At 42.9% G+C, this 12,473-nt stretch overlaps 1 protein-coding gene across 1 annotated transcript; it reads right to left on the reverse strand.

The window, feature by feature from the left end:
- Window positions 1-675: 675 nt before the first annotated feature.
- Window positions 676-11,806, reverse strand: LOC146507417 (uncharacterized). The gene is made up of 3 exons (XM_085180888.1): window positions 11,774-11,806; window positions 8,920-9,930; window positions 676-1,563 (listed from the first exon to the last, which is right to left on the reverse strand). Exons 1-3 carry the CDS (start codon window positions 11,804-11,806, stop codon window positions 1,513-1,515), a joined length of 1,095 nt encoding a protein of 364 aa, XP_085037014.1. The 3' UTR covers window positions 676-1,512.
- Window positions 11,807-12,473: the final 667 nt, after the last annotated feature.

Consider the following 12,473-nt stretch of genomic DNA (forward strand, 5'->3'; position numbering starts at 1 on the left):
GTGACAGACTGCTGCATCCTCGATGCATGAAGGAGCGTTTCCGCAGGTCCTTCCTCCCTGCAGCTGTCAGACTGTACAATCAGAACTGCTCCCAACAAACAGATGTTCACATCTGCGCTGTAACTGCAATAAGTTAATTAACCGATTCGCACTACAACCTGGTTTGCCTCTTACCTGTAGTTATTTTTATTTAATTTAATAACTGTACAGTACTCTCTGTTTATAGTAACCATTGTCCTTAATGTAAATATGTAAGAAAAATTGTGTATGTTTCTGTTCCGTGTGTACTGTTTGTTTGTATATTTGTCTTTTTGGCTGCTGTTGCAACCAAATTTCCCCTTGTGGGACAATTAAAGGATTATTCTATTCTATTCTATTCTATTCTATTCTATTCTATTCTATTCTATATGTTTGCTAAAGCATATAGTTAGGGCTGGATCAGGTGACCCTGAATCCTCCCTTAGTTATGCTGCAATAGATGTAGGCTGCCGGGGATTCCCATGATGCATTGAGTTTTTCCTTTCCTTTCCAGTCACCTTTCTCACTCACTATGTATTAACAGACCTCTCTGCATTGAATCATATCTGTTATTAACCTCTGTCTCTCTTCCACAGCATGTCTTTATCCTGTCTTCCTTCTCTCACCCCAACCAATCACAGCAGATGGCCCCGCCCCTCCCTGAGCCTGGTTCTGCTGGAGGTTTCTTCCTGTTAAAAGGGAGTTTTTCCTTCCCACTGTCGCCAAAGTGCTGCTCATAGGGGTCATATGATTGTTGGGTTTTTCTCTGTATCTATGAAGCGCCTTGAGGCGACTTTTGTTGTGATTTGGCGCTATATAAATAAAATTGAATTGAATTGAATTGAATTCTATTCTAGAATTTGCAGCTTGCACACCTGGAAGCGCACTGTCAATGCTGAAAGGTATATATGAGTTTTAGATCAGCATATGGTCCAGGCATCGTCTGAATAGGATGACCTCACATATTTAAAAAATATCGGAAACATTGCGAAATGGAAAATATGACGAGGAAGAGCCAGGACTGTTTAGCAGCTAGAATCACATATCAGACAAGAATGGGACAACATTCCTTTCCCAAAGGTCCAGCAGCTGGTCTCCTCACTTCGCAGACATTTACAGAGTGTTGTTAAACGTAGAGGGGATGCGTTGATGTGTTGCTGCTATTAAATTTAAAAAGAGTTCATATTTTTTCTTAAAACGATCCATTTCCTCAGTTTAAACATTCGACATGTTTTCTATGTTCTGTTGTGAATATAACATTTGTTTGTCAGATGTGCATTTTGTTTTTATTCACATTTTCGCACAGCAGACTGGGGTTGTAGCGTCTGTGCGTCGATCTGGACTCTAGCCCTTTCATTTGCACGTTGTTTCCATTTACAAATCCTGGGAGTAATTTTAGACTTATGTTATGAAGGATTTGAATAATTTCTTTCATCTTTTCACTCTCTGTTTCGTTTATGTTAATGGCCTCAGCAAAGAAAGAAAGTGACAGCATTAAGTAAAGGGAAACTTACCATCCATCTCTTCTGGCCTCAGCTCTCTGTCCTGTTGAGAAAAAACAGCACAAAATCAAAATTACAATCCGCGAAGAAAACATTCATCATCATCATCATCATATCAAATATTCTTCTGCATATGTGCTCTATGTAGACATACTGATGACAGTGCTGTGACTTGAGTGACGCCTGACTCTAAATCAGCAGCATTTTCCATAACAGTAAACTTCAGCTAAAGTAAAGATGTGAGAGCAGATTGGAAACGACCTCATGTCGCGATGACCAAACTTCTGGCATAAATAGGCCAATTCCTATAAAGCATAGCTGGGTTTCTATTTTTTTCCTGCTTGCTTACAGTGGCTTACAATAAGTGCAACCTTTAAAGGACAGAGAAAGAGGCAGACGTATCCCAGAGTCCTCAGGGGTTAACAGCAGGAGTCGTGTGAAGTCTAAACACAACACTGAGGGCTGACGTTGGGCCTGAAGGGAAAAAACTGACATAGAAAACAAAGAAGAAACATGAGCCCAGAGGACCAGCAAACCCAACATGAATGCACGTGCACTCCACGAGCAAAGCCTGTGTCAATCAGTCACTGCTAATACATCAACCATTATCGGTTATCCAATATACTTATGTTACGGAAAAAGCTGAACTTCTTTGCAGTGCAACACATCAGAGCAAAACGTTTCAAAGACGCTTGTTTGTTTTATGCAAATCACGATCAGTCACCACGGTGCAGACAGGAAAATACACGAGCTGCGGATTTTGTGTTCTTACAGGAATAGGTTGACATTTAAGGCAATAAAAACTTTTTGCCTTTCTTGCCAAGAGATAAATTACAATGACATCATCCTCATGTCTGTGTGATAAATATGTTGACTCGGGGGGGGGGAACAGCTAGCCTCAATCTGTCTGAAAGAACAAAATCCACCCATCACCCTCGAAAACTCACAAGTAACACATCACACCCTTTTCTTTACAGTGTGTTGAAGTGCACTTGCTGCTCTAGCAATAGTATAGCAAATAACCTCCCTAAAAGTTATGTTTATTCCAGCTCTATATGTTTGTTGGACTCAGCTGGAGTGGTTGTGAATAATTCAGTTAAAGAAAAAAACCTTGTTTATCTCAGAAAGAGAGTTTTTACAGCAGTCTGAAGCCTGAGGTTTTAGCCACCACAAGGTTGTTTGTACCAGAGGTTGATCTGGGTAATTTAGAAACAGCTGATCTGCTGGGATTTTCCCCACACAACTGTGTTTTATGTGGTTCGCTTTATAGATACTGGTCTGAAAAAGAGAAAATATGCAGTAAGCAGTAGTTCTCTGGATGAAAACACCTTATTGATTACACAGGCCAGAGGAGAATCGCCAGACTGCTTCAAGCTGATAGGAAGGCGACAAAAACTCAAATAAAAACTTGTTACAACCAGAAGAGCATCTCTGAATGTAGAAGACCAGACTGGGGGCCACTCAGGTCAGCTTAGAACAGGAAACTGAGGGTCCCAAAACTGTGTAACAGTACTGGAAAAACCGTGCCTGACATGATGGGCCACAATTTCTTTCTTTCTTTTTCTTTCAAAGGTGTTTTTATTAGACAAAGGTTCCAATACAATGTATACAATAACACAAAATGCTTCAGAATATTCCAAAATTTCAATCTTGTTCCCACCCTAACCCTTAAAACAACAAATAATTGGCAGCCTGCTGCCCAAATAAACCAAAAAACAAACCAAAAAACAACAAACAGACTATGGGCCACGATTTCTGCTGTGAAAGATCAGAATTTGGCCTAAACAACATGGATGAAAGCATGGATCCATCCTACGTTGTATTAAAGGTTCAGGCTGGTGGTGTAACGGTGTAAGGAATTTGAATATATTAATGTATTTTTTGGCTCACTTTTGGGTCCTTTGGGACCAAATGAGCATATAATCACCACAGCCTACCTGAGTATTGCATAGGGATCGGTATCGAAAACCGGTTCTTGTTGAGAACCGGTTCCCACTGTTTCAATTCCTTGGAATCGTTTGCCATTTTTGCAAACGATTCCCTTATCGATTCCAGTCGCCCCGAATGACGTCACCACGTTGCGGAGCGTCGCTTACCTGGCAGGAAACATGGCGGCTCAAACGCTAAAAAGTTTGGTTATACTTTACGAGAACGGATGACAACAGGGCAACTTGCAATACTTGTAAAGTAGATATTTCATTTAAGGGAGGAAACACTACGAATATGCAAAAGCATTTGCTCACAAAACACGCGATGACCTTAAATGAATGTCGTGTTTTTAATTCCGCTCCGGACTCGTGAATCTCAACCCAGCAGCAGCGGTAACGTTTGCACGTCCTCTCCCGTTAATACGGCAGGTAAATAATCAACTAACAGTGCAGATTATGTTAGCGCGATCTGCCTTATTACAAACCTGCCATTACTGTGCGTTTAGGTGACCATGATGAGAGAGACAGAGAGTCTGGCTCAGATGCTGGCAGTTCTTGCTACAGTCTACCGGTAGCGTCTCCTTTCAGGCCAGGATAGACGAACGTCACCGAGCAGTGACTAAGTTTGTGGTAAAAGGCTTGCACCCATTTGCCACAGCAGATGCCCCCGATTTTCGGTAAGTGAATGTGTTTAATTGTAGGCAGGGACATTACTGGATATTCTTGTGTAATTGCTACAGAAGAATATTTATTTTATTATTTTACATTCACAATTTTTTTTCCTGGGGACCCTGTGACACCCCATTGAAGAGCCGTAGGTTGGATCTGTTAAGATCTCACTGTTGGGTTTGTAAGGCCATGTTACTCTTAAATTTCTATCTTGTTCAAAGAGAAGATATAAAACAAAGATCTAAGCTAATTGACCTTAGTGTTCTCCTTTTTTAAAAAAAATAATCGATAAGAGAATCGATAAAGAATCGAATCGTTAAACAGAATCGAAAATGGAATCTGAATCGTGAAAATCTTATCAATACCCATCCCTAGTTGTGCACGTTGTGCCCATCTTCTGATGATACCAAAAAGCTCAAATCATGTCAAACTGGTTTATTGAACATGAACATGAGTTTACTGTAGTCAGATAGCCTCCTCAGACACCAGATATCAATCCATAAGAGCACTATTAGGATGTGGAGAAACAGGAGACTCTCATCGCGGATGTGCGACTGACAAATCTTCAGCAACTGTGTGATGTTCTCATCTCAATATGGATCAAAATCTCTGACTTCCCCACACCTTGATGAATCTGTGCCATAAAGAATTAAATCGGTTCTGACTTAAAAGTGAGTCCAACTTGAACTAGCAATGTCTACACTACATATACACATTCTCCATCTATTTTCTTCTGCTCATCAAATTCAGAGTTGTCACAGGGGCTGAGGCTCATCCCAGGATACACCTAACCCTGATGGATTGGCAGACTGCTGCAAGAATAACACATAGAGATAAACAACCAATTACATCTACAGTCACTTTAGAATCAACAATTAACTGAACCTCATTCGTGCTTTTGGACTGTGGGAGAAAGCTAGAGTACCTAGAGAAAACATACAAACTTCACAGAGAAAGGCTGGATTCAAACCCACAACCCTCTTTTTATGAGGTAACAGCACCAGCCACCGTGCCACCTCTATACACTATACTGCAAAAATGGAAAAGCATAATAGGTCCCCTTTAAAACCACAACATGCCCCCCCCCCCCCTTTAAATACTTTTTTATATGGATCGAGTAAACAAGCTGCAGCACGTTAATTAATAGAAGCTTAAGCGGTGCTGGGAGGCGTATGCTGTTATCTTTGGACAGGAGCAGGCTTGATGTTTGCCCTTCTTTTTAAATCTTGGCACTAAGCTAACTAATCCAGCTCCGGCTACACATGAACCTGACAAGCGGAGCAGTATGTCAGAATGCTGCTGTAATATTTTGTGCGCTCGCTGCACAAACATGCAGATTTTTGATGTTAAAGCGAGAACAAGAGAGACAGAGAAAAGGTGTGTCTGCATTGCTACAGCTGGTTAGCCACGCGTGACACATGTTTGGACTGTTGTTGGGTTACATGCATTGCATTTAATCTTTCCGACCTTCTTCTTCACCACACTTATAGCTGAAAATGATGTACAATAAAGTTGCAGCTTCTTTAATAATTGCAGAAATGACAGCTTCTCTGACAGGAAGGAATTTTTGTCCAGACTTACGTACAGCCTGCCTGCACTTTGCCATGCCTTTACTCAGGAAGACACAGGATTGTCCCAGTATGTTGCTCACGAGAACGCAGTTTTGTGTCACCGAAACAATGGAGTCCTGATAAGACCCAAGATACCCAGACTGGCCCATCTCCTCACAGGACAGCACCACTCTGACTCTCCGCTCAGCATCCTGGAGCATCTTTCCAGAGGGGTGCAGAGACACAGCAGAATGGGACAAAGATACAAGTTGAGAGGGGAATCGTGAGCTCACATGAGAAAACCTCCTGTATACTTTGAGGGATGACACAGCTGAGCTTTGCAGAGTAGAATAATACCTATCTAAGAATTATATATCACTGCCTGTGTGTGTGTGTGTGTGTGTGTGGTGGGGTGCAAGTGTGTATGCAATAGAAACAATGTGGAAAATATGAAGACACGACTGAAAGGTAAATACATCAATAAACCAGCATGCCTGCCAACTTTCCACTCATCGTTCATAACAGTTTACTCGCCACATTTTACGACTGGCACCTCACACCTATACAGTGTCACTGGAACAGTAAACACACACACAGACGCAGAGAAAAGGCGAGTGAAAGCACCGGGGAAGAGGTTACACATATACTGATCACACACAGACATCGTGACGTCATGTCTTCTACAGGAAAGCAGTTGTGGATGGTAACAAAGATCCGCAAGTTTCTGAAACCATCAACCTGACTTGAGTTTAACAAACTATACTCCAGAGCAAGGTTACAAAGCAGTGCAGCGCACGCACATCTGCAGAATTAAACATCAAACTCTCTTCTTTTTTCTTTCTTTTGCTTTTTCTGTGTGTGTGTGTGTGTGTGGAGGGGGGGTGGGGGCTAAAATCATCTAATTAATAATTAGGTGCATGCTTCTTGCACTACCATGAGCATTTGCAATAAAATGACAGAAACAAACTGCAGAAAACTATGCACCACCTATGCAGCAGTGCATCTGCTTCCAAGTTGCAAGTGCTACTGTAGCTAGTACAAGAGCTATGAAGGAAGCTGAGAAAGGCCAGAGTGCAGCAGCGCGGGCTTACCGTTCTCAGAGGCCAGTCTAAGCAGTTTCCCATACCAAAGGAAAGAAGAGGCACCGAAAAGGACCATGAGGGCCGTCTCTCCGTTAAGCTTGCACTCTGGTTCTGAGAGGAGTGTAAACTCTGGTTTTCAACAAGACCCATGAAGCCCGGGCTTCTAACCTGTTCCTACAGCCGAATGAGAAACTGTGAAGGATGCTGTTCTGCACTGTGGACTGTAGCAAAAGCAAGACCAGCAATGATATGGAAAGAGTGAGAGAGAGTTGTGGGGGTAGGGGTAGAACATAAACGAGGGCGGGAAGTGGATGGACCAAAGAAGGAAACAGAATTATGCAAGGAAAAGGAGACGTGTGAGCAATATTTCACCTGACTTTCACACTAACCAGACTACTATAACAGCACGGACGGCTCCAAACAGATAACAGACCTCCAAACACGAGAATAAATGAGAGAAATGGCGTAAACTTTCCTGCAGCAAAACACAACAAAGCATTAACAGATGTAAAGCCGGCGAGTGCACCTTTACGTCATGGGTTGCATGCACTCTGGGAGGGCTTTGGAAAATCTGTAGCAGGCAAGTTTGGAGGAACATTCTGCGACGACCTATTTACAGCTTTGTTTTCCTCCTCGGATGAAGTCTCGCTCCAGAACAGTTTGTCAATGTCCAGCCTTCAGATTGCATTTGAATTCATTTATGGCCTTTTTATATTTTATGAATTTTGATTTTTTTTTTCTTTCTCTGCCTTCCACACACCCACACACCACACACACCCACACACCCACACATCATCCTTTGCCCTCTGCAGGCTAGAGGAAGGTCCATGCCTGCCTACAGCAGCCACATGGAAGAGACACATATTGAAAGACTGTGAGTGGCAGGAATACTGTCCACATGTAGCATTGCAGTGAAATGTAAATCTACACGTGTAAGTGCTCATTTTCATGTGTGTTTCTCTTCTGTGCTGCTAAACATACATTTACAATCAGTGCAATGTAAATCCTGCTTACTTTGTATGTACCAGAGGCACCATGTGCATCGCTCAAACCATGCGTTACATCTCTGCCCATCATTGCGTCTGTAGCTGTCTCATCAAAGCCCCCTTTCGGGTCATGCTAATGTTTTCATAGAACTGCTCACAGACTGACTCACGGGTTATTTGTAGAAATGGCTTTTTGTACTACAAAGCAATAGAAAATGTTTCTCTTGAAGCCACAAAGGTTGATCTCCAAGTTCCGGTGCTGAGCTTATTTTACGACCGAGATCGGCCTATTTTGGCAACGTATGGAAATCACTCCCTGATTCATAATCTGACTAAAACCCAAACACTATAAAAGCAGCAAATAAACTCTTGGCCTTTGTGGAAGAGAAAGAAGAGGAAAATGTCCTCAGTAAACATCATTACCTGGAGCTTAGTTCGGATTTTTCGGTGTAAAATGAAACCTGGCTGCTTTTATACATACCCCCCCCCCCCCCCCCCCACACACACCAAATGAGCAAAAGTGCAGCACTGATAAAAATCCAAGCACATTAGGCTGAACTCCTTTCTTCTGTATAAATAGATTTGTCGCCCAAAATAGAAGCCCCCTCGTCATCAGCAGGAACATCAATTTTATTTCCTTCAGTCACAAAACAGAAAACGCAGCAGTGTGCCTGACAGACTGATGCTGGAACATGAATGAGTCCCCCCCCCCCCCCCTTTTTTTCCCTTTGAACAAATACACATTAACACATGTGAGATTTTCACCTCTCTGATGTTGGCCCATACAGGACTGAGCAAACCTGTAGGAGGACGAACTGTAAGATTATATAAGAAATGAGATGTTTGGATGAAGCTTTTTCTTGTACGTCCAGCAGTGTCGGTGTTTGCAGACAGCATCACAGGACTCAAGGGAAGCCACGTGTACACTTCACTGCTTCATATCTGTGTGCACCTCATGCATAAAAATATACTAACAACAAGGCGGCCTTCAGCAGAGAAGCCTCAGAAATCAATGCAGATATAGTCTTCTTTTAAAAAAGGTTTCTAGCAGGGTTAAAAAAAAATCAATAATCATTTTCATACCGGTCACTGTCACAGCTTGTAAAATGACATTCACCCAGCTGTTGTGTTCTAACTGAGACCACACTACTGCTTTAACGCTCCCGTATATTTCAGGGCCTTACCTGCCCAAAGAGTGAATTGAGGATGGTGCGTAAATTAATATCTGATGCACAAGAAGCAGCGCTGGACCTCCGAGAGCGACGAGAAGACCTGCTGGACAGCGGGACCAGGGAGTAAGAGGACGGGGATGGACTGCTGACCTGACCGCCGCTGTTGGCCGCACGGGCCCCGTTGCGGTCCCTCGGCTCGCAGAGGGGAACCCTGTCGTCATTGCTGTCCGACAGAGAGGGCACCCTGGGGGCCGCGCGGGAGTGCGTGTGACAGCGACGGGGATGCTCCGGTTCGTCCGGCCCCGCTGCTGCCGGACGCTCCTCTCGGTTGTGCTTCCTGCGGTGGTGGTGACGGTGTTTTGATGTCCTGGAGCGCTCCCTCACACTTCGGCCTGCATCTCCGTTCGGCTCCGGCGGAGCGGAAACTTGGCTGTGAGGAGCATGTGACTTGCACTTGCCCCGAGTGGCTGCATTATTACTACTGTCCTGGCTGCCGACGAGGGAGGGATGGCACAGGGGTCTCCGGGCACTGACGTCGCACTCGGCCGACCAGAAGGATTCCTCGGCTTTGCTACTGCTGCTCAGAAGCGCGGCGGGACGCTGGTTGTGATGCTGATGGTGGTGCTGATGGTGGTGCTGACTTCTCTGGCTTCCTGCCGTGTGCTCTGGGAGGTGTGTCGGTCTCCTCGCGGCCGAAGACGATTTCAGTAAAGAGGTCGTGGAATCAGATTTTGGAAAGGGGGTGCTCATCGCGGCGAATCTGGTCCGGTCTCTGTGCGCGGGCTGCTCATCGACACCATTTGCCGTTTTCTCTCCATTGTCGACACATATTCTCCCGCAGAGCCCGCTCGCTTCAAGTTGAGCTACCACCTGATTGCTGTGCGGCAGCGGTGCCGGAGCGCGCACAGACAGTGGAACAGAGGCTGCAGAGCGCGTCACCTTCTCATTGATGTGAATGTCTGTTTGTGTGACATCGGCGGTGATGTAGGTGAGGATGGTAGTATCCCAAGACAACACGGTGCTCTAGTTTTCAGTGAGGAAATAACGGATACTAATCTGCTCCTTAAATTTGAATTCAAAGACTCTAAAAATAATAACGTGAACCACAACAAGTGGAGAATAAATATCACAGGAGCTTTAATTAATGACAGAACTACGCATTTGGATAATATTTACCTAAAACTGCACCATCAGGGGCGTGGCTAGAGCGGGTGTGGTTCAAATTTGTTTTTGGCCAGCATCCTCGAAAATTATGTAATGGTCAAGGTGGTGGGAGGGGGCGTCGGGATCTGGATCCACCTCGTCCTAAACATAAAACTTTAAACCCTATAAAAAGTTATGTTGCTAATGTTTTATTAACGTAACCTGCCCAAACAATCAACAGAGGAAGAAGGAATAAAAAGAAAGCATTATTATGCACCGTAAGCTCTTATGTAAAACAAAAGATTATTCCAGTTTTGAGAATTGAACTCCCCCGCACATGTCTCACAGTGGTTTGCGCCGTTTTCTAACTCTTTTACTCTGAAAAGTTGAGTGTTAGACAAAGGAAGTGTGAGACCCTACACTGAAAAAAAGGCCATGTTGGATTTACTTGATTCAATAGTGGACATTTGTTGCACACAAATGTTTTGCTTTGGCAGAAACTTAAACAACTGAGTTAAATCAACACAACTTTTTCATATTCAATAAACCTGTGAATTTTGTGTTTCTAAAACGCGATTGAAACATGTTCAGATGAAGTAAGTTGAGCTCTTGGAATATTTTAATCCTTCACAATTTTGTCATTTTATGTCAACACTATTCAATAACTTGTACCCCAATACTACTTGGTCACTTAAATACTACATGTTGTCTTCATATTACATAATGTTCAACAAAGTCTAGATCCTGGTTACCATAAAAAATTGAATGGATTTACAATGACTACCATCCTCTGGGTTGCAGGAGAGCTGGGAAATAACCCTGAAGTGATAGGTTACAAGGCAGGGTACACCCTGGACAGCTCACCAGTCTATCACATAGAAACAAACAACCATTTACACTTACATTCACGGATAATTTAGAATCATCAATTAACCCTAACTCTAATAGCTGCATGACTTTTAACTGTGGGAGGAAACCAGAATACCCAGAGAGAAACCACTGCAAACTAGCCAGAATGTGGATTTGAACCCAGGACCTTCTTACTGTGAAGCAACAGCACTCACCACCATGCCAACAATCTAGGAAACACAGGAAAGCTATGATTTCCTGTGTTTGATGCAGAATTCTTTTGTTTTTATCCTTGACAGGTTAATCCACAATAAATAGCAATAGCATGCACGTGGTGTGTGTGTAGTTCTCTGCCTCTTATAACTCCACTGATTTTCCTGCAGTTTGAAATCTTGTGCGATCTTGTGAATTTCATGAGTTCAGCAACTAACCGCTCTTACTAGATTGTATCCTGTCATCTCAACAAGAACAAATTAAGTTTTTGAATTCCATGCAAATCCTACATGATTTAATTACGTTCATAGAAACATGAAATTATTGTGTTCAAATTACAAGGTAGACTTTTTTAATGTAACAACCACCCAATTTACTTTTTTTGGTATACCAAAAAAGAGTGCGAGACTGAAATCCCGTGCAGTGTCGCGGGATTTAACATTGCTATATTATTGGCTTACTTCACTTGAACATGATACGAACAATTTAATCCACCCTCTCTGCATATCATGTAGTTTCTACACTATATAGTTACACCTAACTTTAAAGCATGAGGCAATTGTGTTAAATACACGCAAGATGCTTACGTAAATCCAAGAGCTGGCCAATCCCTTTTTTTCAGTGTACACTTTCTGCCACATAGACAGATAAACATATTTACACATGGATTTAGATTGTCTTCCTGTTGCGTCATTGTGACCACCAAAAGGAACTGATTGCAATAAAGTAGCATTTTTATAGCATTGTTCTAGAGTTACTGACCAATCACAGGAGTTGGGACTGCGAGCCAGATTTAACCTCACTGATACAATGTTATATACTAATAAACTTTAGGTGCTTTGTTTATCTCATTATGGGAAAAGCATGGACTGTGGGAGGAAGCAGATTACCCACAGGAAACTCATGGAGGAAGAACATGCAAACTTCACAGAGAGAGGCCTCAGCCAGGTCTCAAACCAGGAACTTCAGTGCAGTGAAGTGACAGTAGCTGGCAGGGGTTAGCACACTTTACTCACAGCAAGAAGGGAAGGTTCCTGGTTTGAATTATAAGATTTTTTGTATGTTTTTGCACTTACCTGCTTAATTATTGCATTTTTCTTTGACTCAGTGACATCAGTGCAGTGCATATATCTTTTATCCACTGATAATCCCTGTTTGTATACATGTTGCTTACATTTCAATAACTATATAATCTTAAAGGTGGTCTAACCTTCCACCAACACCAACTATTACTGCACAGACTACTATGACAATGTTGTGCCTGTGAAGGGTGCAGCTTAGACAACCACTGTGTTTCCTGTTCTGTGGCATCAGGCCTGGAACAATCAGAGCTATAAAGCCCACGTATGGAAACACGAATG

The sequence above is a fragment of the Neolamprologus multifasciatus genome, chromosome 12, assembly GCF_963576455.1.
Source record: "Neolamprologus multifasciatus chromosome 12, fNeoMul1.2, whole genome shotgun sequence".
Lineage (NCBI taxonomy): Eukaryota > Metazoa > Chordata > Actinopteri > Cichliformes > Cichlidae > Neolamprologus > Neolamprologus multifasciatus.

Excerpts from the sequence above, each read along its gene's own strand:
- LOC146507417 (XM_085180888.1), bottom strand. The coding sequence starts at position 11,806 with ATGACGCAACAGGAAGACAATCTAAATCCATGT. Across the intron at positions 9,931-11,773 it reads AAGACAATCTAAATCCATGT|AGCACCGTGTTGTCTTGGGA; the intron begins GTAAATATGTTT and ends ACTGAAAACTAG. Across the intron at positions 1,564-8,919 it reads TCAATTCACTCTTTGGGCAG|GACAGAGAGCTGAGGCCAGA; the intron begins GTAAGGCCCTGA and ends TTTTCTCAACAG.